Source organism: Eleutherodactylus coqui, chromosome 11 (assembly GCF_035609145.1).
Source record: "Eleutherodactylus coqui strain aEleCoq1 chromosome 11, aEleCoq1.hap1, whole genome shotgun sequence".
Classification (NCBI taxonomy): domain Eukaryota; kingdom Metazoa; phylum Chordata; class Amphibia; order Anura; family Eleutherodactylidae; genus Eleutherodactylus; species Eleutherodactylus coqui.
This window is the reverse complement of record NC_089847.1, coordinates 6961693-6986955: the sequence shown is the minus strand read 5'-3', so window position 1 is coordinate 6986955 and position 25263 is coordinate 6961693. Positions and strand designations below refer to the sequence as shown.

Sequence of the window (25263 nt, the reverse complement as noted above, 5' to 3'; positions counted from 1 at the left end):
TCCTGGTGTGGCATTACCTAGCTGTTGAAATGTGAATGCCAGTTCGAGGTCTGCCAATTGCCCAAGTTTCTGCTAGACTAAGTTATTTCAGAGTAGACTTCTATTTTCAACCAGCAGCTGTAGAGCTATTTAACCCCGGCTGGGGAAAACCATCTATTAATTGTGATAATTCTATGCTGTGTGCACAATATTAAGGACACCCTTCTGGTAGGATATGAACCGAGTCATAGCATTAATTCACTGTTAGTAAACTGCTTGTATTGTACCCCAATAATCCTGTTGTATATTATTATATTGTTCTTTAACATACATGTTTGATCAACTGGTATAAATCCTCTCCATCACCAGTATCATATTCCCCACCTGTCACTCATACAAGCATCACATGATTGCATCGTTCACCTGTTCTTATATTGTATACTACTAGACACTATGGATGACGGGAGTCCAGGACACCATTTTTGATATCATTGCATTAAGCTGTGACTACTACAACTCCCAGCATGCCCTGACAGTCAGCACCTCTACATATCATCTACAATGGGAACAGATTGTACCTCGATGGCCTTTTGCAATCCGTAGAGCCGGGATACCGAACATTGAATCGCCACATAAATCCAAGAAGCGGTCACGGATCTCCAGCGGATCATCAATATCACCAAGATACTCATCAAGGATGAAGGGAATGGCTTTGGGGTTTGGAGGCTGAAAAATCAACATTAATGACAATAAGCAGGGCTTCACAGAAAACTAACCGAGAAATGAGAAAACATAAATGTGTTCATCGTATCTCACCATGATGGGAAGATCTCGGAGAGCCAATGTTGCAGCCTCCCGCGTCATTCCTTCTGATATCCCTGTTATATTAAAGAACTAAATACAGATGGACATAAGGTGGATATAAGATTATTACACAGTAATATCGCTGAAGATGTCGCTCTACTCAATAATAAACTTTCTCAAGGCTCAAGAATGTTCCTGCACAGTATTTCATCATTAGAGCAGAAGTTTGTGCTCCAGAGCTGCTCTTCTCACTGTGGTCTCAGTCAGATGAGCACATTTTTCCGGCATGTATGGGCGCATTTTCAAAACGCATCTATTATAACCGATGCTTTCCAATGAAAGTGGGCACATGACTGTTTTTTACAAGCGTTTGAAATTTGCACCTGCGAAAGATAGAACATGTGAGTGAAAGTCAGCCGGTCACGTGATTTGTTTTCTACACGCATTGTACGAATTTTTTGCCGCACTTATACATGCATAGAAAATGTGTTCGCCTGACTGACCCCAGTAACTGAAAGCAGGAAGTTGCCGACTCTGCATCAGGATGGATCTGCATCAGAGGCTCCAAACAGAAACTTATGGTGGCTTTACACGGGGCAACTATTGTCCGAAAAGTCGCCTGATAGAGCAAATATAAGTGGCAGTTCTGTGTGAACATGGCCACCAACCAATCACAGCTGTGGCAGAGGAGAACAATGTTCTCCCATTGAATTCAATCGAGCCAGCAATACAGCCGGCTCCATTGAAAGCTATTGGCTGCCGGTAATTGCTGTAGTAATTTTCAGGGAAGGGCTTCAAATATAAGTCCTTCCCTGAAAAGCATCCAAAAAAGTGTACAAAATAAAAAAAATATATATATACTCACTAGGGATGAGCGAGCATACTCGGAAAAGCACTACTCGCTCGAGTAATGTGCTTTATCCGAGTATCGCTGTGCTCGTCCCTGAAGATTCGGGTGCCGCTGCGGCTGACAGGTGAGTCGCAGCGGGGAGCAGGGGAGAGTGGGCGGGAGAGAGGGAGAGAAAGATCTCCCCTCCGTTCCTCCCCGCTCTCCCCTGCAGCTCCCCGCTCCGTGCCGGCACCCGAATCTTCAGGGACGAGCACAGTGATACTCGGATAAAGCAAATTACTCAAACGAGTAGTGCTTTTCCGAGTACGCTCGCTCATCCCTAATACTCACCTTTTTGCAGCTGCCGGGGATTAGCCACGTCCAGCCGGCTCTTCTCCTGAACTTCTTTCTGTAGTATTCGGCAGGCAGGGATTTAATATCCCAGCCTGCTGAATGGGCTGCCTCTGATTGGTCCCAGCCCTCAGCCAATCAGAGGCAGTACTCACTCACCCATTCATGAATTCATGAATGGGTGAGTGAGTGCTGCCTCTGATTGGCTGAGCACTGTGACCAATCAGAGGCAGCTCTCAGCTGTCATTCAATAGCTGAGAGTGATAATCATTGTGTCTAAATGTCATTTAACCCCTTGAGTGGCACGCCCGGAAAAGTTCCGTGACGAGCTCCACTGCTCATAGCAACATAGCCCGGAAGATTTCCGGGCTATGTATCACTATGGGAGCTGCAGAGCACAATGCCACAAGCTGTGACAGTGTGCTCTGCCTGCCCAGACCCACACAGAGCAGTGCAAGGGCTTTGAAAAACCAGCAGAAGATATTGCCGACATGTCGGCAATGTCCTGCTTTGTTTACAGGTTGCCATAGAGACCATCGGCTTGTCAGAAGCAAGCCGATGGTCTCTGTGGCAGGGAGAGCTGGTTGTTAGCTGTCAGAGGACAGCTAGGTACCAGCTCTTACAGCAGAGATCAGAGAAAACCTCCGATCTCTGCTGTGTTAACCCCTTACATGCTGCAGTCTATGTGACTGCAGCATGTAAAGGGCTGTCACTGCAGCATGTAAAGGGCTGTCACCATCGGACCCCTGGAATGTGATCAGGGGTCCTGATGGGTCCCTGTGGAAGTCCCCTAAAGGGACAAAAAAAAAATAAAAAATTAAAAAAAAAAAAAAGTAAAAAAATTTAAAAAAAAAATAAAAAAAACACTTGTCTCCCTTTACTTTGTAAAAAATCAAAAATACAATCACACATGTGGTATCCGTGCGTCGTAATGACCCAGAGAAGGAAGTTAATACATTATTTAACCCCTTAATGACATGGCCCCTTTTTTCTTTTTTCCCCATTTCTTTTTTTCTCCCCCCTGTTTAAAAAATCACAACTTGTCCCGCAAAAAACAAGCCCTCATATGGCCATGTCAATGGAAAAATGAAAAAGTTATGGCTCTTGAGACGCAACTGCAAAACTAGTTGAAATTCAATGATTAGACGATTTTAAAAAACCTGCCCTGGTGGGCACGACAGGGTGGTAGGAAACCTGCCACTCAAGGGGTTAAGGTACAAACATGCACTTGTGCAGCCTGCAATGCAAATCTTCCTTCTTGCATTTCCATTCATTTCAATGTAAAAGGAAAAGGCTTAACCAACTATAATGCACTGTAATATACAAAGCAGATCTTATGCTGCTGACAACAATACCTGCAGACACCATTCATACCGAGTCACTGCAGCAATGTGTACAATGCAAGTCTGAGAACGGCATCCCTTAAAGGGTCATTTACAAGTTGTGTACCTACCAATGGTATCACCCAGCCAAATTCATGATTATTCATTCCAACGATAAATGGGACCTTGTTGACTTCCTTGTCAGCCAACATCTCCTCTACTGGTTTAGGTAGGAAGACGCCGTCCACACAAACAGGAAGAGTCGTTACGCCCTGCAGAGACAGCAAATGAAATATACAGAACATTGACCCCATCATACATATCGAGTAGAGATGAGCGAGCACACTCGTCCGAGCTTGAGGGTATTGAAGATGTTCGTTACTCGAGTCGAACACCACGCGGTACTCGAGTCAATTGCATTTCCTTCCCCGCATGTTTAGCGCTATTTTCTATCCAATAAACATGCGTGGAAGGCATTACCACTTCCTGCTGTGACGTGCCAGCCCTCTGCCCGCCAACAGCAGTGAGTGGCTGGCGGGATCAGGTGATCGCTGAGTACTTAAACTGGTCCCGCCAGCGGCTCGCCTCAGACACACGCTGGCAGAGGTTAGGGAAAGTGCTGCTGCTTATACAGGGATAGTGTTAGTGTAGGATCCTGTCTTCAAGAACCCCAACGGTCCTTCTTAGGGCCACATCTGACCATGTGCATTACTGTTGTGGCTGGCTGGGAGCAGTAGTGCACCAGGTTTGTTTTTAAGCATCTCGGGCTGTGCAGGCCATTTCAGCTATAGTGTTCTCAGTCTGTAGTGTATTACGCAGAGTTTAGGGACAGAACTGCCTATATAGGGAAAGTTTTACAGGACTCCTGATCCTCTGTGCAAGAACCCCAACGGTCCTTCTTAGGGCTACATCTCACTGTGTGCATTATAGTTGTGGCTGGCTGGGAGTAGTAGTACACCAACTTTTGTATTACGCATCTAGGCCTGTTCCCAGCCTTTCAGTTATAGCGTTCTCAGCCTGCAGTGCCTTACAACGAGCTCTCACCGTGAAACAGTACTCTACTATTTTCTGGGCCACTGCAAAGGATTTCAGCTCCGCTGCTGTGCAGAGCGTCTCACAATACCCTTTCCTTGAGGGGGGTTGAAAGAGCCACAGTCACCAGCACTATCCACTGGCTTTATAGTCTTCTCCCACTCCACACAGCCTCTCTTATCTACAAGTCTCTGTGAGCGGTAAATTACCCCTAAGTATCAGCGTGAGACAGCGGGTTAATTTTTTCAAGTCACAGCATAGAGCCTCCGCTATCTACAAGTCTCTGTGTGCGGTGAATTAAGCCACAGTTGTCAGCGCTGTACAGTGGGGTAATTTATTTGGGCCCTGCCCTATTCTTAACCTGCCATGATCAGGAGTAGGGGTAAGGGTTGAGGACGTGGATGCGGGCATTTAAGTGAGGATGTGGACACAGGCCGAGTTCCTGGGCATGGTGAATCACAGCCGGCTGCTGCGGGATTAGGAGAGGCAAGTTTCTGGCCTCCCCAGCTTCATATCACAATTTGCGGGTTCGTGTGGTAGACCTTTATTACAAATAGAGCAGTGTGAGCAGGTCCTGTCGTGGATGACAGAAAACGCGTCTAACAATGTATTGACCACCCAGTCTTCTACGCAGTCCACTACTCCCGGCCTAGGGACTGCAACTCTGAATCCTCTGGCTGCTGCTCCTCCTTCCTCCCAGCCTCCTCACTCCATGAAAATGACATATTCTGAGCAGGCAGACTCCCAGAAACTGTTCTCGTGTCCCTGCCATGAACGGTTCCTCTCTCACCTGAGGAGTTTGTCGTGACCGATGCCCAACCTTTGGAAAGTTCCCGGAGTCTGGGTGATGAGGCTGGGGACTTCCGGCAACTGTCTCAAGAGCTTTTGTGGATGAGGATAATGATGAGACACAGTTGTCTGTCAGTGAGGTAGTAGTAAGGGCAGTAAGTCCAAGGGAGGCGCTCACAGAGGATTCGGAGGAAGAGCAGCTGGACGATGAGGTGACTGACCCCACCTGGTTTGCTAAGCCTACTGAGAACAGGGCTTCAGAGGGGGAGGCAAGTGCAGCAGCAGGACAGGTTGGAAGAGGCAGTGGAGTGGCCAGGGGTAGAGGCAGGGCCAGAGCGAAGAATCACAAACTGTTTCCCAAAGCACCCCCTCGTGGCAAGCCTCCGTGCAGAGTGCTAGGTGTTCAAAGGTGTAGATGTTTTTTAGTGAGAGCGCGGACGACTGACGAACAGTGATGTGCAACATGTGTCGCACCAAGATCAGGCTGGGAGCCACCACTACCAGCCTCACGACCGCCAGCATGCGCAGGCATATGATGGCATATGATGGCCAAGCACCCCACAAGGTAGGACGAAGGCCATTCATCGTCTCCAGGTCACACCACTGCCTCTTCCCCCGTGCCACAACCTGTCACACAGATCCAATACCCCTCCCCCTGCACGAAAGTGCAAATACGCCGCCACCACCCACACGCACAAGCTTTAAACGTGCACATTGCCAATTAATCAGCCTGGAGATGCTGCCGAACAGGCTTGTGGAAATGGAGGCTTTCAAAAACATGATGGTGGCGGCAGTCCTACGCTACTCGGTCCCCAGTCGCCACTATTTTTCCCGGTGTGCCGTCCCAGCCCTACCCCAGCACGTCTCCCGCAACCTAAATCGTGCCCTCACCAACGCTGTTACTGGGAAGGTCCACTTAACCACGGACATGTGGACAAGTACTGGCAGGCAGGGCCACTATATCTCCCTGATGGCACATTTGGTGAACTTAGTTGAGGCTGGGACCGAGTCAGAACCTGGAACTGCTCACATCCTACCCACACCCAGAATAGCGGGTTTTACCTTGGTGCTGGTATCTGTGGCATTTTATGCCACCTCCTCCAAACCCTGAATAGTCACGTCTAACTCCTCTGTCACGTCTACCTCTCAATTAAGAAGTGTGAGCACATCTCCAGCAGTCAGTAGTGCGCGGCGCGGCAGCACAGCGGTGGGCAAGCGTCAGCAAGCCGTGCTGAAACTAATCAGCTAAGGTGACAAGACGCACACGGCCCCCGAGCTGTTGCAGGGTCTGATAGAGCAGACTGATCTCTGGCTTTCGCTGCTGAGCCTCCAACCGGGTATGGGCGTGTGTGACAACGGCCGTAACCTGGTGGCGGCTCTGCAGCACGGCAGCCTCACACACATGCCATGCCGGCCCACATCTTCAATCTGGTGGTTCAGCGGTTTCTTAAAAACCACCCGCACTTGTTTGACCTCCTCGGCAAGGTGCGCCACGTCTGCACACATTTCCGCAAGTCCACCATGGACGCTGCCACCCTGAGGACCCTGCAACGTCGGTTTCAGTTGCCAAAGCACCGACTGCTGTGCGATGTACCCACACGCTGGAATTCTACGCTGCACATGTTGGCCAGGCTGTATGAGAAGCGTAGAGCAATAGTGGAATACCAGCTGCAACATGGTCGGCGTAGTGGTAGTCAGCCTCCGCAATTCTTTACTGAGGAGTGAGCATGGATGGCAGATATCTGCCAGTTCCTCAGAAAATTTGAGGAGTCTACCCACATGGTGAGCGGTGATGCAGCCATCATTAGCGTTACCATCCCGCTGCTTTGCCTGCTGAGAAGTTCGCTGCTAAGCATAAAGGCCGATGCTTTGTGGTTGGAACAGGAGACGGAGATCACAGTATGTTGCTTGATAGCCAGACCACCCTCATGTCTATATCTCAGCGCATTTTGGAGGAGAAGGAGGAGGGGGAAGAGACAGCTGGCCACACTGCAGAGGGTACCCATGCTGCTTACCTCTCATCTGTTCAGCGTGTATGGGCTGAAGAGGAGGAGAAGGAGGATCCTGAAAGTCATCTTCCTAGTGAGGAAAGCGATGTGTTGTGTACTGGGACCCTGGCACGCATGGCTGACTTCATGTTAGGCTGCCTTTCATGTGACCCTCGTGTTAGACACATTCTGGCCAACACGGATTACTTGGTGTACACCCTTCTAGACCCACGGTATACGGAGAATCTTTCCACTCTCATTCCCAAAGAGGGAAGGGGTACGAGAGTGATGCAATACCACAGGGCCATGGTGGAAAAAGTGATGCTAAAGTTTCCATCTGACAGTGCTAGTGGCCAAGTAACAGGGGAGGGCCAAGTAACAGCGGAGGCACGGGGATCAGGCAGCATGTCCAGCGCAGACAGGGGAACACTCTTCAAGACCTTTGACAGCTTTATGGCTCCCAGCAAAACTGTGTCACCACTCCTAGTCAAGGCTGAGCCAGAGGGAGCACTGTAAAAAGATGGTGAGGGAGTACGTAGCCGATCGTACCACCGTCCTCCGTGATGCCTCTGCTCCATACAACTATTGGGTGTCAAAGCTGGACACGTGGCACGAACTTGCGCTGTATGCCCTGGAGGTGCTGGCCTGCCCTGCCGCTAGCGTCTTGTCAGAGAGGGTGTTTGGTGCAGCCGAGGGAATCATCACGAATAAGCGTACCTGCCTGTCAACTGCCAGTGCCAACATGCTTACACTCATAAAGATGAACAAAGGCTGGATTTCCCCAGACATCTCTCCTCCACTGGCGGAAATAAGCGGAACCTAATGATTCTTTTTGCTGCAACAGGAGAAAAATGCATCCTCTATCACCACAAAAAAGGGTGAATTAGCTTTGTCAATCACTCTCGGATATTATTACTCCTCCTCCTCCGAAAACAGCATGTCATTATCACGATGAACTGCCAATTTTTCTGCGACCCAAAAGGCTCTGTTTAATAGTTTTTTTTACAATTTTTCAAAGTTTCAAAAGTATTTATACTTTAACAGAAGCCAATTTTTTTCACCGGGCTGCCTCCAGGCTTTGTTACAAATTAAGCAACAGCGAGCTGTATCTTTAAAAAAAGTTTATGGGTTTCACATGCCCACACGGTTGAGCAATTTTTCAGGGGTACACCAATTTTTCAGGCCCTAGCCTATACTGTTATTTAACCAGTTTTTCCGGCCTTCGCCTAAACTCTTAGTAAGCAAATTTTTCAGGGGTTCACCTATACTCTTGGTACCCCAATGTTTCAGGGGTTTGCCCATACTCTTGCTACAGACATGTTACAGGGGTCCGCCTATACTCTTGCTACAGAAATGTTACTGGGGTTCGCTTATACTCTTGCTACAGAAATGTTACTGGGATCCGCCTATACTCTTGCTACAGAAATGTTACTGGGGTTCGCTTATACTCTTGCTACAGAAATGTTACTGGGGTCCGCCTATACTCTTGCTACAGAAATGTTACTGGGGTCCGCCTATACTCTTGCTACAGAAATGTTACTGGGGTCCGCCTATACTCTTGTTACAGAAAGCTTACTGGGGTCCGCCTATACTCTTGCTACAGAAATGTTACTGGGGTTCGCTTATACTCTTGCTACAGAAATGTTACTGGTATCCGCCTATACTCTTGCTACAGAAATGTTACTGGGGTTCGCTTATACTCTTGCTACAGAAATGTTACTGGGATCCGCCTATACTCTTGCTACAGAAATGTTACTGAGGTTCGCCTATACTCTTGCTACAGAAATGTTATAGGGGTTCACCTATACTCTTTCTACATAAATGTTACTGGGGTCCGCCTATACATTTGGTACTGAAAGGTCTGAGGGGTTCACCTATACTCTTGCTACAGAAATGTTACTGGGGTCCACCTATACACTTGCTACTGAAAGGTTTGAGGGGTTTGTCTATACTCTTGCTACAGAAATGTTACTGGGGTCTGCCTATACTGCCGGTGGTTTCCCATTGCGGTGTTCAGCTGCCTGACACATACACAGAATGAAGTGTGTGGGGACACATGGATTTCGCATAGCTATTTATCTCACGGCACCTTGGGTCACACAAGGTGGAGGCTGGGACCGAGCCTGACCCAGGGCCCGCTCACGTACTTCCCACACAGAGTGTTGCAGGTGCTACCTCGCTCATGGTTTCTCTGCCTTATTATTCCATCTCCTCCTCCTGCTTGGGGTTTGGGGATCAGCGGTGGGCAACATGTATTTTTTCTCGTTTTACCACAGTTAGCGGAGACAGTGGTTTGGGCCAAACAAAAGGAGCGTTACTGCATTAATGAGACGTTCACAGCTGCACTAGCATCCGAGTCTGCTTGAGGCCCACAATTACTGAGGGTGTGGGCAGAGGCCAAGGTCCTGGGAGGGAAGAATCAACTGCGCCAGGTATGGCCTGTGGAACTGCTTTGTGGTTCATCCTGTCTTTGGAGTGATGAAAGTAACCGTTACTGATTTAAAGAAACGTTCACAGCTGTAATAGCACCCGAGTCCGCTTTATGCCCATGATTACTGAGGGTGTGAGCTGAGGCCGCGGTCCTTGGCGGTGTTAAGCTGCCTTGTTTGGCTCTCTGATTTCTTCATGTGTAATACCGTCTTTGAGTTTCATGGGCTCGCCTATTCTGTCCATGCACAAAGATTTCTCATTGCGTTCTTTTACCTGTCTGGCAGAAATACACTGACTGACTTGGCTAGGGTGCAGACGGCTTTCCCATTGCGGTGTTTTACCTATCTGGAACAAATACACTGAATGACTAGGGCAGAAGTGTGGGCCGAGGTCCTGGGCAGGGTGAAACTCTGCCATGTTTAGGCACTCTCTTTTCTTCATGTTTAATACTCTCTTTGCGTTTCATGGGCTCGCCTATCCTGTGTGTGCACAAAGACTTCCCATTGTGTTGTTTTACCTGTCTGGCACAAATACACAGACTGACTAGAGCAGAAATGTGGGGTTGAGGCCGAGGCCCTTGGTGGGGTGAAACTCTGCCATGTTTGGACACTCTGATTTCCTCATGTGTAATACCATGTTTGAGTTCCTTGGGCTTGCATATACTGTGAGTGCACAAAGACTTCCCATTGCGGTGTTTTACCTATCTGGCACAAATGCATTGACTAACTAGGGCAGAAATGTGGGTCGAGGCTGAGGTCCTTGGCGGGGTTAAACTCTGCAATGTTTAGGCCCTCTGATTTCTTCCTGTGTAATACCATCTTTGTGCACCAACAGCATAGGTGAGCCCAAGGAACTCAAAGACTTCCCATTGCGGTGTTGAGCTATCTAACACCTACACAGAATGAATTATGTGGGGACACATCTATTCCCCATTGCTATGTAACTCGCGGCACCTTGGGTCACACAAGGTGGAGGTTGGGACCGAGCCTGACCCTGGGCCCGCTCACATGCTTCCAACACAGAGTATTGCTGCATTGTGGAGATGTGTAGAAGTGCTGGCACCTGAGTCCCCTTTATCCTCACGTTTGAGGCTCCTGACAATTTTGTGACGGAGGTGGCACGGGATTGGAATGATGATCATCAATTCTCAACAGCATTGTGGGCTATCGCCCACACTTTCAAAGAGGGTCACTGTCTGGCCCTGCCAAACCTCTGCAGTGTGCGCCTCCGGTTCCTCCTCATGCCGTGCGCACTTATAAATAGACATGAGGATGGTATGGCTATGAAGTGAGCGTGTGGCATAAGGCCAGCTGAACGCTGCGCAGGGAAACTTTTGTGTGCGCTGTGGATGCAGGGTCGTGCAGGAGGTTGTACAGCAATGCCAGCATGTAACCCAGGAAAAGAGGCAGCAGTGTCACCCGCAGGCAGTGATTGTCCTTGGTTGCAGGTAGTGTGGTGCTTAGCTAAGATGTGCCAGCGCGTGTGCCTTGCTAATGAGGGTTTGTCCCAAGTAAATTGTTAGGGTGGTGACCGCCAGGCTTTTGCCCCCATTTTGGCTTAATAGTGGAATCTGGGAGCCTGAGATGCAGCCATGCATGCTGCCCCTGCCCTTCCCTATCCGTTTCTGTGGTGTTTCCATGACTTTCTGAGGTTTTCCAGAGTTTCACAAGTCATCACCTATGTGGAGCTTCGGTCCCATACAAAAATGCTCGAGTCGCCCATTGACTTCAATGGGGTTCGTTACTCGAAACGAGCTCTCGAGTATTACGAAAAGTTCGACTCGCGTATCGAGCACCCGAGCATTTTGGTGCTCGCTCATCTCTAATAGCGGGTAATAGATAATCAAACGTGTGATAGACCAGTTTATACCCAAACCTGCTGCAAATAGTAGTGATATGAGAGCAATCCCTATAGAACAATACCCTGTTCTCTCCAACATGTCTACTGTTACAGTAGGAATTGCATCATGGATGCAGGCTCACAAATCTTGGATATCATTCTCTATAGTCGTGAATACACGGTCCTTCGTGTAACCCCAGAGGAAGGAATCCAGCCGAGTAAGATCTAGTGAATGCAGCTACAACCAAATTGGTTCACTGCGCTCAATCCAGCGGTCTGGAAAGTGTTAATGAGGAAAGTTCGAATATCTGTACTCCAACGTGGGGACCCATCTTACTGGAAGATGATGTTAGGTTGCGGATGGGCTAGTTGGGGGATACAGGAATTGTTACTATATGTCAGGGAATACGGCAACAATTACTGTACCTTCACCGAAAAAAAAGTACTGATGATCCAGTCGTTCATTACATCAGACATTCGGTTTTGGGACATCTGACATGTGTTTGTAGACATGGGGATGTTCAGATTTCTTGAATCCCTACATTATGCTGCCTGGCATATCCTGGCCGATGAAATGTGGCCTCATCTGAGAACAAGGTGGAACTTCACTAAAATAAGCATTTCCAACGCTGGTCTTACTACAATTTTAAGTCAGCCTGGCAGAGGTGTAGTATTGGTGAGGGGAAGGTTTTCTTGCCAAATCATGGGTTCTCCACCAGAGGATGGACACCACAATAAATTACTGCAGAGGAGGTCCAACATGTTATTAGAAGGATTTTTTGTTATTTAGTAATTCTCATTTTTTCTACTTGCAAAATGGACTCATAACTTGCAATAAGGATACACTGCACAAAGGTTAGATGTTTTTGAGGATACATTGTTTACCACATGTGCCATTATATATTGATTACCGTAGGAGCCCTATTTATCACATGCCAGATCAAACTCTATATATTGCATGCCACAGATGCTGACTTTTATATAGTTATATTCTTGTACATAGGGGGCAGTATTATAGCAGTTATATTCTTGTACATAGGAGGCAGTATTATAGTAGTTATATTCTTGTACATAGGGGGCAGTATTATAGTAGTTATATTCTTGTACATAGGAGGCAGTATTATAGTAGTTATAGTCTTGTACGTAGGGTGCAGTATTATAGTATTGCTTTTTATGTCATAAATCCCCATTTGTGTTTGTTGTGTACAGCTTTTAGATTAGTTTTTTGTGCACCTTTCTTTTTTATGACCTTTTATATTCAACTAAATAAGCGTCAGTCAATAGGGATCCTTTTAGGAGAATGAGCTCTGATCTCCTCTATTATTGTTACAATCGTGTGGGCAAACTAAGCACGGGGTCCACACGATCGTGACCAAGAGAGATGCACGCACATGGGTCCACACGGGTTTCAGCCAAAGTTGCCCTGAACTACAAGGAGGATAACATGGCTCTACCTAAGCGGGGACATCGCCCCAATAAAGGGCGGCCCAGCGGTCTTCAGTTCTGGGCCCTAGCTGATCCTAGGAACCGCGCACCTAAACAGGATACACACACATGGCAGGGACAACTGGACAGAGAAAGCTGACACACAGTGCTGGGATCACACCATAAAGCAGCCAAAATGCAAACACTAACAGCAGATAATAAGCTGAATATAAATGGCAGATATTAGTTGACATTTTGATCAAAATATGGAAGCTGGTGGCCCACTTCACAGCTCCTGGCTATACCGCTAGTCCCTACACTAACCAGGAGTCCAGCGACACCAACCTATCTTGCAGCCACCATGCATAGAACCTGTTCACACCACAAACAGAGACAGAATGAGCACAGAACAGGACTGCTCATACCAAACTACAACATATAGTGCATACAACACTGACTCCACCCAGAGCACACAGGCACACAGATGAAACTCCACAGCAAGCCTAACAGTGTCCTCATACCAGGGGGATAGACAGTCAGCCACCGTGCTGACATAGTAAAACTGTGTCAGGGATCCACCAACTGACACACACACAAGACACAAGACATTTGGAGGCCGCACCTGTCAGGGGGAAGGGAAGAAGGGGTCTGCATATGATACAGAAAAGGACTACAGGTGTCCAAACCGTCTTTAGGAAGCAGAGAGACACAACAGACCTACATGGAAACACAGCTCTGAGTGGGAACAAAACAGATACATCCAAACAGTACAAAGACCAGCAACAACTACTCATAGGAGCTGGGTTTATATGTGCTGCAGGCTAAAGGGGATGGACTGCTGGAGAATACCACACACAGTCAGCTCACTTAACCCTCATCTGTGGAGCTGTGCTGCTAGGAACCTTAGTACTACAGATCCCAGCAGCACACGTCACAATTATAACAAGTGTAACAAGAGTGCATGTCTCCCTCGCAACACAGTTGCTGTGGTAGATCCACGTAACATCACCCAGGCTGTGAAAGGGACTAGAAAATGAATTCATAATCCCAAGTATATCTGAGGCGGTTCAGAACTGAGATCACATGAGGGAGAAGAGGCCAGGAGCTTCAGACAGAAAGAAATAACACAGCGAGGTAACTCTAGCCCACATATATATAGACCGGGAAATAGCTGCAAAATGAATGAATAAAGGAAAAATCACCAGAGTGGCCCTTTAACAATGACGTGAATCCTACAGCATCCAATCTACTGCAGCACCTGGAATCAGGTGAGGACAATAATAAAGAGGAGAATTAGCTTAAATGAAAGTGAGCAATTTATGTGATTTGGAGGCCAAGAATTGTCTGTGGAGCTTAGGCCTAAAGGTTTCCCAAGAGAGGTACTACCGTATCATGACACAACACCTACCATTGCTTTGGCAATAACCATAATCTCATCCTCTGACTTCTTCTTCAGACAGTCGGCTATGGAAGCCAAATCACAGCCCGATATCTCCGCTACTACCTGCAGGGCAAAACGGATATTATATTCAGATATTACATGTAGTCATTTCAGGACTGGTTGTTGGGTTCATGTGATTAATTCTCACTCCCTCAGTGATACTCCCAACCATCTTGGATCCAGTGGGACAGTCTCAAATTTTGGGTGCCGCCTGAGGAAGTCCAGTGAGTGCCTTGATATCCCAGCATGGGAGGTAAGCATCAGTTATGCTAAAACATCCAAGTAGGAAAAGGATGTGTTAAAAATGCACTTTAAAGGTTGTGAAGGTTGTTCATCCATCCGTTATTTCCTCGACTCCCCCCATTATTATGTACACGCTGCTCAGCCAAACATGAGGGTCATTGCTATGGGGGTTAAAAGGGTTTTCTGGACAAACACTACTGATAACCTATCCTTACGACAGGTCATAAATAGAAGTTAGACAGAGGTCTAATACTTGGGATCCCTTCTGATGAAACTGATAAGAGCTGCTGTCAACCAGCTAGAAAGCTCATAATGCTGCCTATTCGGCAGTGGTCCGGTTTGGTATTGAAGCGCTCTGTTATTGAAGTGAATGGGAGAGAGCTGCAATACTGAACCAGACCACTGCCCAACAGACAGTTTTATGAGCTTTTTAGCCCGCTGCCAGCAGCTCTTATCTGTTCGGCAGGGGTCCTGAGCAATGGACCCCTAATCCCCAAGAAAAGCCCTTTAATGGACTGTTAGCCGCCCTTACATCTTTATCAAGCAGTTTTATCCTTCACCAGCTGAAAAATTCCATGACTGTTCCTCCCAATAATAAACAATGGGTGCAGAGGTCCTCCTTCTAGATAGAACACACTTACATTTTGGCGAAAGATGAGATCTTCAGACTTGCTGGTCACAAAGTCTGGCATTGTTATAGCTCCGCTCTCTGCAATGGCGCGGTGAAATAAACCTTTGGATAGGGGAGAAAGCACCTAGAAGAGGAGACATTCGGGTTATACTCATCACAACCCTTGGATTGGGCACATTTACTATTGGTTTTGATACAACATACGGTATACTGCATGCAGCCTGAGGGCTCGGTCACACGGGCGTTTTTGGGCCTGATTTGCAGACGCGCTTGCGATCTGCAGATATATAGACCCAATGTATCCCAATGGGATCAGTCACATGTCCGTTTTTTATGCGGATGTGCCGATAATTATATGACACACCGATTCACAGAACGCATGTAACTGCGTTCTGCGCAAATCAGTGCTTCTATATGTGCTCAATGGGGCCGGTGGCAGCAGCGCCGACCCCATTGAGAACATATACTAAAGATTGTTCTCCTCTGCCACAGCTGTGGCACAGCTGTGGCAGAGGAGAACGATGTTCGCCCATTGAATGCAATGGATAAGGCAATACAGCCGGCTCCATTGAAAGCAATGGGCTGCCGGCAAGCGCTGTATGAATTTTCGGGGAAGGGCTTATATTTTAAGCCCTTCCCCGAAAATACATACAGCGCTTGCCGGCGGCCCATTGCTTTCAATGGAGCCGGCTGTATTGCCGGCTCCATTGAATTCAATGTGCGAATATCGTGGCAGAGAATAGCAGGCAGAGCTCAGCCCTTTCACTGAAAACGCTGCTAGGTGCAGATTTCTCAGTGAATCGTCGGCCCCATCCGTTATGCGATCCACAAATCGCGCGAAAAAATGCCCGTGTGACTGAGCCCTGAACCGCGACAGAACAGACCAACAGGACCGATTCCAATCATAGAACTATATGAAGGACTAACTCTACAGGCATTATTATACTATATACTGTGGATAGGAAAGCTCCTTTATGAGGTCTGTCAGCAAACACAGGTGATAGGCTCTCCGTATGGGAGGAAACACCAGACAGAACTTACCAGAGCCGAGACGCTGATCGCTCCAGCGGATTCCCCAAATATAGTGACAGATGAGGGGTCACCACCGAATGCTGCAATGTTTTCTTGTATCCACTGGAGGGCGGCTACTTGGTCCTTAAGCCCATAATTCCCAGGCAATTGGTCATCTGTGGTACTGAAATAAGAGGAAAAGGTACATTTTTTAAGATGATGGAGCCTGAGGCCCATGTCTATGTCTGATCACCAATTCACATATCAAATTAACCAATATAAACATTACTCATCCTGATCCTACGTTACATCCTGTATTATACACCAGAGCTGCACTCACTATTCTGCTGGGGGAGTCACTGTGTACATACATTACTTATCCTGTACTGCTCCTGAGTTACATCCTGTATTATACTCCAGTGCTGCACTCACTATTCTGCTGGTGGAGTCACTGTGTACATACATTACTTATCCTGTACTGCTCCAGAGTTACATTCTGTATTATACTCCAGAGCTGCACTCACTATTCTGCTGGTGGAGTCACTGTGTACATACATTACTTATCCTGTACTGCTCCTGAGTTACATTCTGTATTATACTCCAGAGCTGCACTCACTATTCTGCTGCTGGAGTCACTGTGTACATACATTACTTATCCTGTACTGACCCTGAGTTACATCATGTATTATACCCCAGAGCTGCAGTCACTATTCTGCTGGGGGAGTCACTGTGTACATACATTACTTATCCTGTACTGATCCTGAGTTACATCCTGTATTATACTCCAGAGCTGCACTCACTATTCTGCTGGTGGAGTCACTGTATAGATACATTACTTACCCTGTACTGATCGTGTTACATCTGTATTATTCTCCAGAGCTGCACTCACTATTCTGCTGGTGGAGTCACTTTGTACATACATTACTTATCCTGTACTGACCCTGGGTTACATCCTGTATTATACTCCAGAGCTGCACTCACTATTCTGCTGGTGGAGTCACTGTGTACATACATTACTTATCCTGTACTGATGCTGAGTTACATCCTGTATTATACTCCAGAGCTGCACTCACTATTCTGCTGGTGGAGTCACTGTGTACATACTTTACTTATCCTGTACTGATCCTCAATTACATCCTGTATTACACTCCAGAGCTGTAGTCACAATCATGCAGGCTTCAGAGCTGAAATCTCCAAGCATTTCTTGCTTGGTGAGTGCCTCAACAGAGCTGGCTATGGTGATATAAATTCTGAGAACCACCTTCTATATACCAGATACTGTACAATAATATAAGGTAGAATATAGTAACGGCCCCTGAACAGCAAAAACTCAGCTAAGTTTAATAAGAGAGTGGCTGACCACAAGCTAGATGACTGTTTCCAATAGCAACCAGCACAATTGGAAAGGTTGCTCTGTAGCAGAACACAAATCTATTTCAGCCTTTGGGAAAATTGTTCCTACCTGTAAACAGGGTCATATTTGCCACTAGGCACTGGAGGGCAAGGGCCTAGGGCGTCCAGTCATGGCGTGGGGCTTCAGGAGCAGGTGGAATTTTTATTTGTCATCTTTCACCTCTCCTGAACCCTGCCGGTTGCTGCACAGGTGGTGGTGGGGAAGTGGAGGGTTACCTTGCAGGGCTATTCTAATTGTTGGAGGTCAGAGAGCCAGCCAGGGCCCAATATGGTGGGAATATTAGGCCACTGGTTGGTGCTACACGGATATAATATTAGCGAGTGGTAGAAGGAGGGGGCATCCAGGGCTCCATGTCGACCCAGACTGTACAGTGGCTGCAGCCTGCCTCTTAGCGGACAGCAGTGCAGTCGGGCGCCTGTGCAGCTTCTCTACAGCTGATGAAGTGGGGAAGTAGGAGGTACTACGTTTATGTAAAAAGCTTCATTCTGGTACCATATCTTCGTAATATCTTTGTAATAAGGCTGGTTCTGGTACCATATCCATATAGTAGGCTTGGTTTTGCTAAAGTATCTTTGAGATTTGCTTGGTTCTGTTACCATATCTGTGTAGTCAGCTCAGTTTTCTTACAGTAGTCATATAGTTTTCATAATTCTTTTCCCAGTTTTTGTTTTTAGTTCCTGCTGGAGATAAGCCTCTGTCAGAGACATCTAGCAGTAGTTTAGTCAGACCACACATGGAATATTTTATACAGTTTTGGGCACCAGTAATCAAGAAAGACATAATAGAGCTTGAGCGGGTACAAAGGCGGGCAACTAAAGTAATAAACAGAATGGGTGGACTACAATACCCAGAGAGGTTATCAAAATTTGGATTATTGGGCTGCATGGCCTAGAAGACGAGGTAAATGGACGCACGTTAGTACTGCTCTCTTTCTAACTTTTGTAGCGACTAAAAAAGTGACACTAAGACCAGCCTGAAACAGCAATTCCCTACGCTGGGAGATTACCTGCTTTTTACATCATGCCTAAAAGGGCAAAAAGAACCTCTTCTAAGAAGCTCACTGACTTCTACATCACACAAGGCTGCGGAGAGGAGCTTAAAGATGGCGGCCCTGGGTCCCTCCGCTCTACCTGTGGGATGGAACAAACGAACCCCTTGCCTACACTTGTCAGGAGTGATGGATGTGGGCTTGCAGACAGAATTCACCTGAGCCATCCATAGGTAGGAGAAATTCCTCTCATGCTACTTCATGTGCTGTCCCGTCCCCTCGGCTGTAGGCACCACTGTTTTTAGACACAACAATTTTCGCTCAAAATTCACTCAAAAGCCATCTTTTGAGTGATAATCGTTGTGCCTAAATGCACGGCTATCGTGCACTTTTCGCCCATCGCTAACTTTTAGCAAACTGAAAGACAACGATGAGTCTTATCAGGACTGCGTGCTGAGTTCTCAGGGGGATACCGCTGATCGTATTGTTTCAGCTGGTATCCCGCTTCGAGAACACAGCAGAAGTATGCAAAAGACAGCGCTCCAGCTGTCTTCTGCATACCCCGCTCAGAGCGCTCAGCTGTATACCAGCTGAGTGCTCTGAGAATACAGCAGCTGTCTTCTGTATACAACGGGACCCTTCATTTACACACTAATAAGCTCTTAAGTAGCTAATTAGCTACTTAAGAGTTTATGCAAAGTGAATGTTTAAAACTGTCACTCAGGCCTCGGTCAGACGGTCGTTTTTTGCCGCGATTTGCGGATCGCATGACGGATGCGCATCCGTAAATCGCGTGACCGGGGCCGAAAAATCGCCGGAAAAATCTGCTCCTAGCCGCGTTTTGTTGAACTCTAAAGAACGCACCTTCACCAGGTCACTGAGGATGTCCCTACACACCACATCCACAGGGAGGATGTTCAAGATGCCACCTGGATTTGACTAGTCTTCAGCAGGCTCTCCCCCACCTCATTTCTCCTCCCTCCTCCATTTCTCCCACTTTGTGACAGGCTTCGGCTTACACACTTTAAGAAACCAAAAAGTACTTTCTTTAACTTGGACATAACTTTCCAATATTCTAAAAACTCTCCTGGAAGGAACAATTTCTACAAATGCAGAATGTCTGTTTGTGCGGTACCTCCCAAGGTTGTCAATTTTCCCTCTTTAACCCTATTCTCTCCCCTACCCTCCCTCTACTCTCCCTTCCCCATAAAGTTGTAATATGCATATAATTGGGATTGTTGATATATATCCATATACATTTGGCTTTGAGTGCATTGTACATTGTGGAACTGCTAATAAAAATTCATTGTTCCAAAAAATTTAAATTATTTAGTTTAGAAAAAGAGGCGACCTAATAACTACATCAGGGGTCAGTATAAAGAGCTCTCCTAACATCTATTTATACCCAAGACTGTAACAAGGGGACGAGCTAATAACTAAGTATAGCTATATCAGGGGTCAGTATAAAGATCTCTGCCATCATCTATTATACCCAAGACTGTAACAAGGGGGCGCTCTAATAACTATGTATAGATATATCAGGGGTCAGTACAGAGATCTTTCCCATCATCTATTATACCCAAGACTGTAACAAGGGGGCGCTCTAATAACTATGTATAGATATATCAGGGGTCAGTACACAGATCTCTGCCATCATCTATTATACCCAGGACTGTAACAAGGGGGCGCTCTAATAACTATGTATAGGTATATCAGGGGTCAGTACAGAGATCTTTCCCATCATCTATTATACCCAAGACTGTAACAAAGGGGGCGCTCTAATAACTATGTATAGATATATCAGGGGTCAGTACAGAGATCTCTCCCATCATCTATTTATACCCAAGACTGTAACAAGGGGGCGCTCTAATAACTATGTATAGATATATCAGGGGTCAGTACAGAGATCTCTCCTATCATCTATTATACCCAGGACTGTAACAAGGGGGCGCTCTAATAACTATGTATAGATATATCAGGGGTCAGTACAGAGATCTCTCCCATCATCTATTTATACCCAAGACTGTAACAAGGGGGCGCTCTAATAACTATGTATAGGTATATCAGGGATCAGTATAAAGATCTCTCCCATCATCTATTATACCCAAGACTGTAACAAGGGGGCGCTCTAATAACTATCTATAGATATATCAGGGGTCAGTACAGAGATCTCTCCCATCATCTATTATACCCAGCACTGTAACAAGGGGATGCTCTAATAACTATTAGAGATGAGCGAGCACCAAAATGCTCGGGTGCTCGTTACTCGGAACGAACTTTTCGCGATGCTCGAGGGTTCGTTTCGAATAACGAACCCCATTGAAGTCAATGGGCGACCCGAGCATTTTTGTATTTCGCCGATGCTTGCTAAGGTTTTCATGTGTGAAAATCTGGGCAATTCAAGAAAGTGATGGGAACGACACAGCAACGGATAGGGCAGGCGAGGGGCTACGTGTTGGGCTGCATCTCAAGTTCACAGGCCCCACTATTAAGCCACAATAGCGGCAAGAGTGGGGCCCCCCCCTCCCAAAAACTTTTACTTCTGAAAAGCCCTCATTAGCATGGCATACCTTTGCTAAGCACCACACTAGCTACAACAAAGCACAATCACTGCCTGCATGACACTCCGCTGCCACTTCTCCTGGGTTACATGCTGACCAACCGCCCCCCCCCTCCCCACCACAGCGCACACCAAAGTGTCCCTGCGCAGCCTTCAGCTGCCCTCATGCCACACCACCCTCATGTCTATTTAGAAGTGCGTCTGCCATGAGGAGGAACCGCAGGCACACACTGCAGAGGGGTTGGCATGGCTAGGCAGCGACCCTCTTTAAAAGGGGCGGGGCGATAGCCCACAATGCTGTACAGAAGCAATGAGAAATAGAATCCTGTGCCACCGCCATCAGGAGCTGCACACGTGGGCATAGCAATGGGGAACCTATGTGCCACACACTATTCATTCTGTCAAGGTGTCTGCATGCCCCAGTCAGACTGGTAATATGTACCTTAACAGTAACCGCGTTGGTGGTAATGTGGTGGTGACTGTGGACCTAGTAGCGCGGTTTTATTTTGTTGGTTTTCGGAATGTGGCCAGGATTAAGTGGGCCGTGGCGGGGGGGATGTTTTTGAGGCACTACGTGTCCTCTCCACGTGTCCGTGGTTATATGCACCTTAACAGTAACCGCGTTGGTGGTAATGTGGTGGTGACTGCGGACCTAGTAGCGCGGTTTTATTTTGTTGGTTTTCGGAATGTGGCCAGGATTAAGTGGGCCGTGGCGGGGGGATTGTGGGGGGGCTCTCTTGTAGTGTCGGTAAAGGTGACATTCTTGGACTGCCACCAGACGAACCAATGCAAAGGCATTTGCCAAGAATGTTTTCCCTGTTGGAGGAGGAGGGGGATGTTTTTGAGGCACTACGTGTCCTCTCCATGTGTCCGTGGTTATATGTACCTTAACATTAACCGCATTGGTGGTAATGTGGTGGTGACTGCGGACCTAGTAGCGCGGTTTTATTTTGTTGGTTTTCGGAATGTGGCCAGGATTAAGTGGGCCGTGGCGGGGGATGTTTTGGAGGCACTACGTGTCCTCTCCACGTGTCCGTGGTTATATGCACCTTAACAGTAACAGCGTTGGTGGGAAATGGCCTCGCCGCCATCATGTCTTTGGGAAGCCTCTGTTTCCACACCCCAGAGACATACCATTCGCAGCGGTATAGGCAGAGCCCAGAATTAGTAACATTTCAGCCGTAGCATTAGCGACAGGCCCCACTAACATATCACTAGCAGCATTATAGGGGGAGCACAGTCTTAGTTCCATTTCAGTAATAGTAGCAGCCTACACAGGCCCCAGGAACAATTCCGAAGCAGCAGTATAGTGGGAGCGCAGTCTTCGTTCCATTTCAGTAATAGTAGCAGCCTACACAGGCCCCAGGAACAATTCCGAAGCAGCAGTATAGGAGGAGCATAGTCTTAGTTCCATTTAAGTCATTGTAGCAGTCTACACAGGCCCCAGGAACAATTCTGAAGCAGCAGTATAGGAGGAGCATAGTCTTAGTGCCATTTAAGTCATTGTAGCAGCCTACACAGGCCCCAGGAACAATTCCGAAGCAGCAGTATAGTGGGAGCGCAGTCTTAGTTCCATTTCAGTAGCTGCAGTATAGCCAAGGCCCAAGTTACATTTATGTAGCTAAAGTGTAGGCCAACCCCACACACACTTCTGTACCATGAGTGCAGGCGAAGAACATACAAATTGCTATGATTACACTGTAGGTGAGGGCCCCAAAACATTGGTGTACCAACAGTACTAATGTACCTCAGTAAAAATTGGCCATGCCCAACCAAGATGGCAGGTGAAACCCATTAATCGCTTTGGTTAATGTGGCTTAAGTGGTAACTAGGCCTGGAGGCAGCCCAGTTTAACTAAAAATTGGTTCAAGTTAAAGTTTCAACGCTTTTAAGAGCATTGAAACATATAAAAATTGTTTAGAAAAATTAGATGAGTGAGCCTTGTGGCCCTAAGAAAAATTGCCCGTTCAGCGTGATTACGTGAGGTTTCAGGAGGAGGAGCAGGAGGAGGAGGAGGAATATTAGACACAGATTGATGAAGCAGAAATGTCCCCGTTTTGGATGGTGAGAGAGAACGTAGCTTCCATCCGCGGGTGCAGCCTACGTATTGCTTACGTATCGCTGCTGTCCGCTGGTGGAGAACAGAAGTCTGGGGAAATCCAGGCTTTGTTCATCTTGATGAGTGTAAGCCTGTCGGCACTGTCGGTTGACAGGCGGGTACGCTTATCTGTGATGATTCCCCCAGCCGCACTAAACACCCTCTCCGACAAGACGCTAGCCGCAGGACAAGCAAGCACCTCCAGGGCATACAGCGCTAGTTCAGGCCACGTGTCCAGCTTCGACACCCAGTAGTTGTAGGGGGCAGAGGCGTCACCGAGGATGGTCGTGCGATCGGCTACGTACTCCCTCACCATCCTTTTACAATGCTCCCGCCGACTCAGCCTTGACTGGGGAGCGGTGACACAGTCTTGCTGGGGAGCCATAAAGCTGGCCAGGCCCTTAAAGACTGTTGCACTGCCTGGGCTGTACATGCTGCTCGATCTACGCACCTCCCCTGCTACCTGGCCCTCGGAACTGCGCCTTCTGCCACTACCGCTGTCGGATGGGAATTTTACCATCAGCTTGTCCGCCAGGGTCCTGTGGTATAGCAACACTCTCGAACCCCTTTCCTCTTCGGGAATGAGAGTGGGAAGGTTCTCCTTATAGCGTGGGTCGAGCAGTGTGTACACCCAGTAATCCGTAGTGGCCAGAATGCGTTGAATGCGAGGGTCACGAGAAAGGCATCCTAACATGAAGTCAGCCATGTGTGCCAGGGTACCTGTACGCAACACATGGCTGTCCGCACTAGGAAGATCACTTTCAGGATCCTCCTCCTCCTCCTCCTCCTCCTCCTCAGGCCATACACGCTGAAATGATGACAGGCAAGCAGCATGGGTACGGTCAGCAGTGGGCCAAGCTGTCTCTTCCCCCTCCTCCTCATCCTCCTCATGCTCCTCCTCCTCCTCCTGAACGCGCTGAGATATAGACAGGAGGGTGCTCTGACTATCCAGCGACATACTGTCTTCCCCCGACTCGGTTTCTGAGCGCAAAGCGGCTGCCTTTATGGTTTGCAGGGAAGTTCTCAAGATGCATAGCAGAGGAATGGTGACGCTAATGATTGCAGCATCGCCGCTCACCACCTGGGTAGACTGCTCAAAGTTTCGAAGGACCTGGCAGATGTCTGCCAACCAGGCCCACTCTTCTGAAAAGAATTGAGGAGGCTGACTCCCACTGCGCCACCCATGTTGGAGTTGGTATTCCACTATAGCTCTACGCTGCTCATAGAGCCTAGCCAACATGTGGAGCGTAGAGTTCCACCGTGTGGGCACGTCGCACAGCAGTCGGTGCACTGGCAGATTAAAGCGATGTTGCAGGGTGCGCAGGGTGGCAGCGTCCGTGTGGGACTTGCGGAAATGTGCGCAGAGCCGGCGCACCTTTACGAGCAGGTCTGACAAGCGTGGGTAGCTTTTCAGAAAGCGCTGAACCACCAAATTAAAGACGTGGGCCAGGCATGGCACGTGCGTGAGGCTGCCGAGCTGCAGAGCCGCCACCAGGTTACGCCCGTTGTCACACACGACCATGCCCGGTTGGAGGCTCAGCGGCGCAAGCCAACGGTCGGTCTGCTCTGTCAGACCCTGCAGCAGTTCGTGGGCCGTGTGCCTCCTATCTCCTAAGCTGAGTAGTTTCAGCACGGCCTGCTGACGCTTGCCCACCGCTGTGCTGCCACGCCGCGCGACACCGACTGCTGGCGACGTCCTGCTGCTGCTGACACATCTTGATTGCGAGACAGAGGTTGAGGAGGAGGAGGAGGAGGAGGGTGCTTTAGTGGAAGAAGCATACACCGCCGAACATACCACCACCGAGCTGGGGGTGGGTAGGACGTGAGCGGTCCCAGGCTCTGACTCTGTCCCAGCCTCCACTAAATTCACCCAATGTGCCGTCAGGGAGATGTAGTGGCCCTGCCCGCCTGTGCTTGTCCACGTGTCCGTAGTTAAGTGGACCTTGCCACTAACCGCATTGGTGAGGGCGCGTACAATGTTGCGGGAGACGTGGTCGTGCAGGGCTGGGACGGCACATCGGGAAAAGTAGTGGCGACTGGGAACTGAGTAGCGCGGGGCCGCCGCCGCCATCATAGCTTTGAAGGACTC

At 48.0% G+C, this 25263-nt stretch overlaps 1 protein-coding gene across 1 annotated transcript in view; it reads right to left on the bottom strand.

The window, feature by feature from the left end:
* LOC136581973 (fatty acyl-CoA hydrolase precursor, medium chain-like) overlaps positions 1-25263 on the bottom strand; it is a 46012-nt gene that overhangs the window by 6988 nt on the left and 13761 nt on the right. The window contains exons 5-10 of the mRNA XM_066582691.1: positions 16145-16298; positions 15114-15227; positions 14197-14292; positions 3417-3557; positions 796-873; positions 558-705 (exon numbers count right to left, since the gene is read on the bottom strand). Of these exons, the coding sequence (XP_066438788.1) occupies positions 558-705; positions 796-873; positions 3417-3557; positions 14197-14292; positions 15114-15227; positions 16145-16298 (731 nt within the window). The remainder of the gene's footprint in view (positions 1-557; positions 706-795; positions 874-3416; positions 3558-14196; positions 14293-15113; positions 15228-16144; positions 16299-25263) is intronic.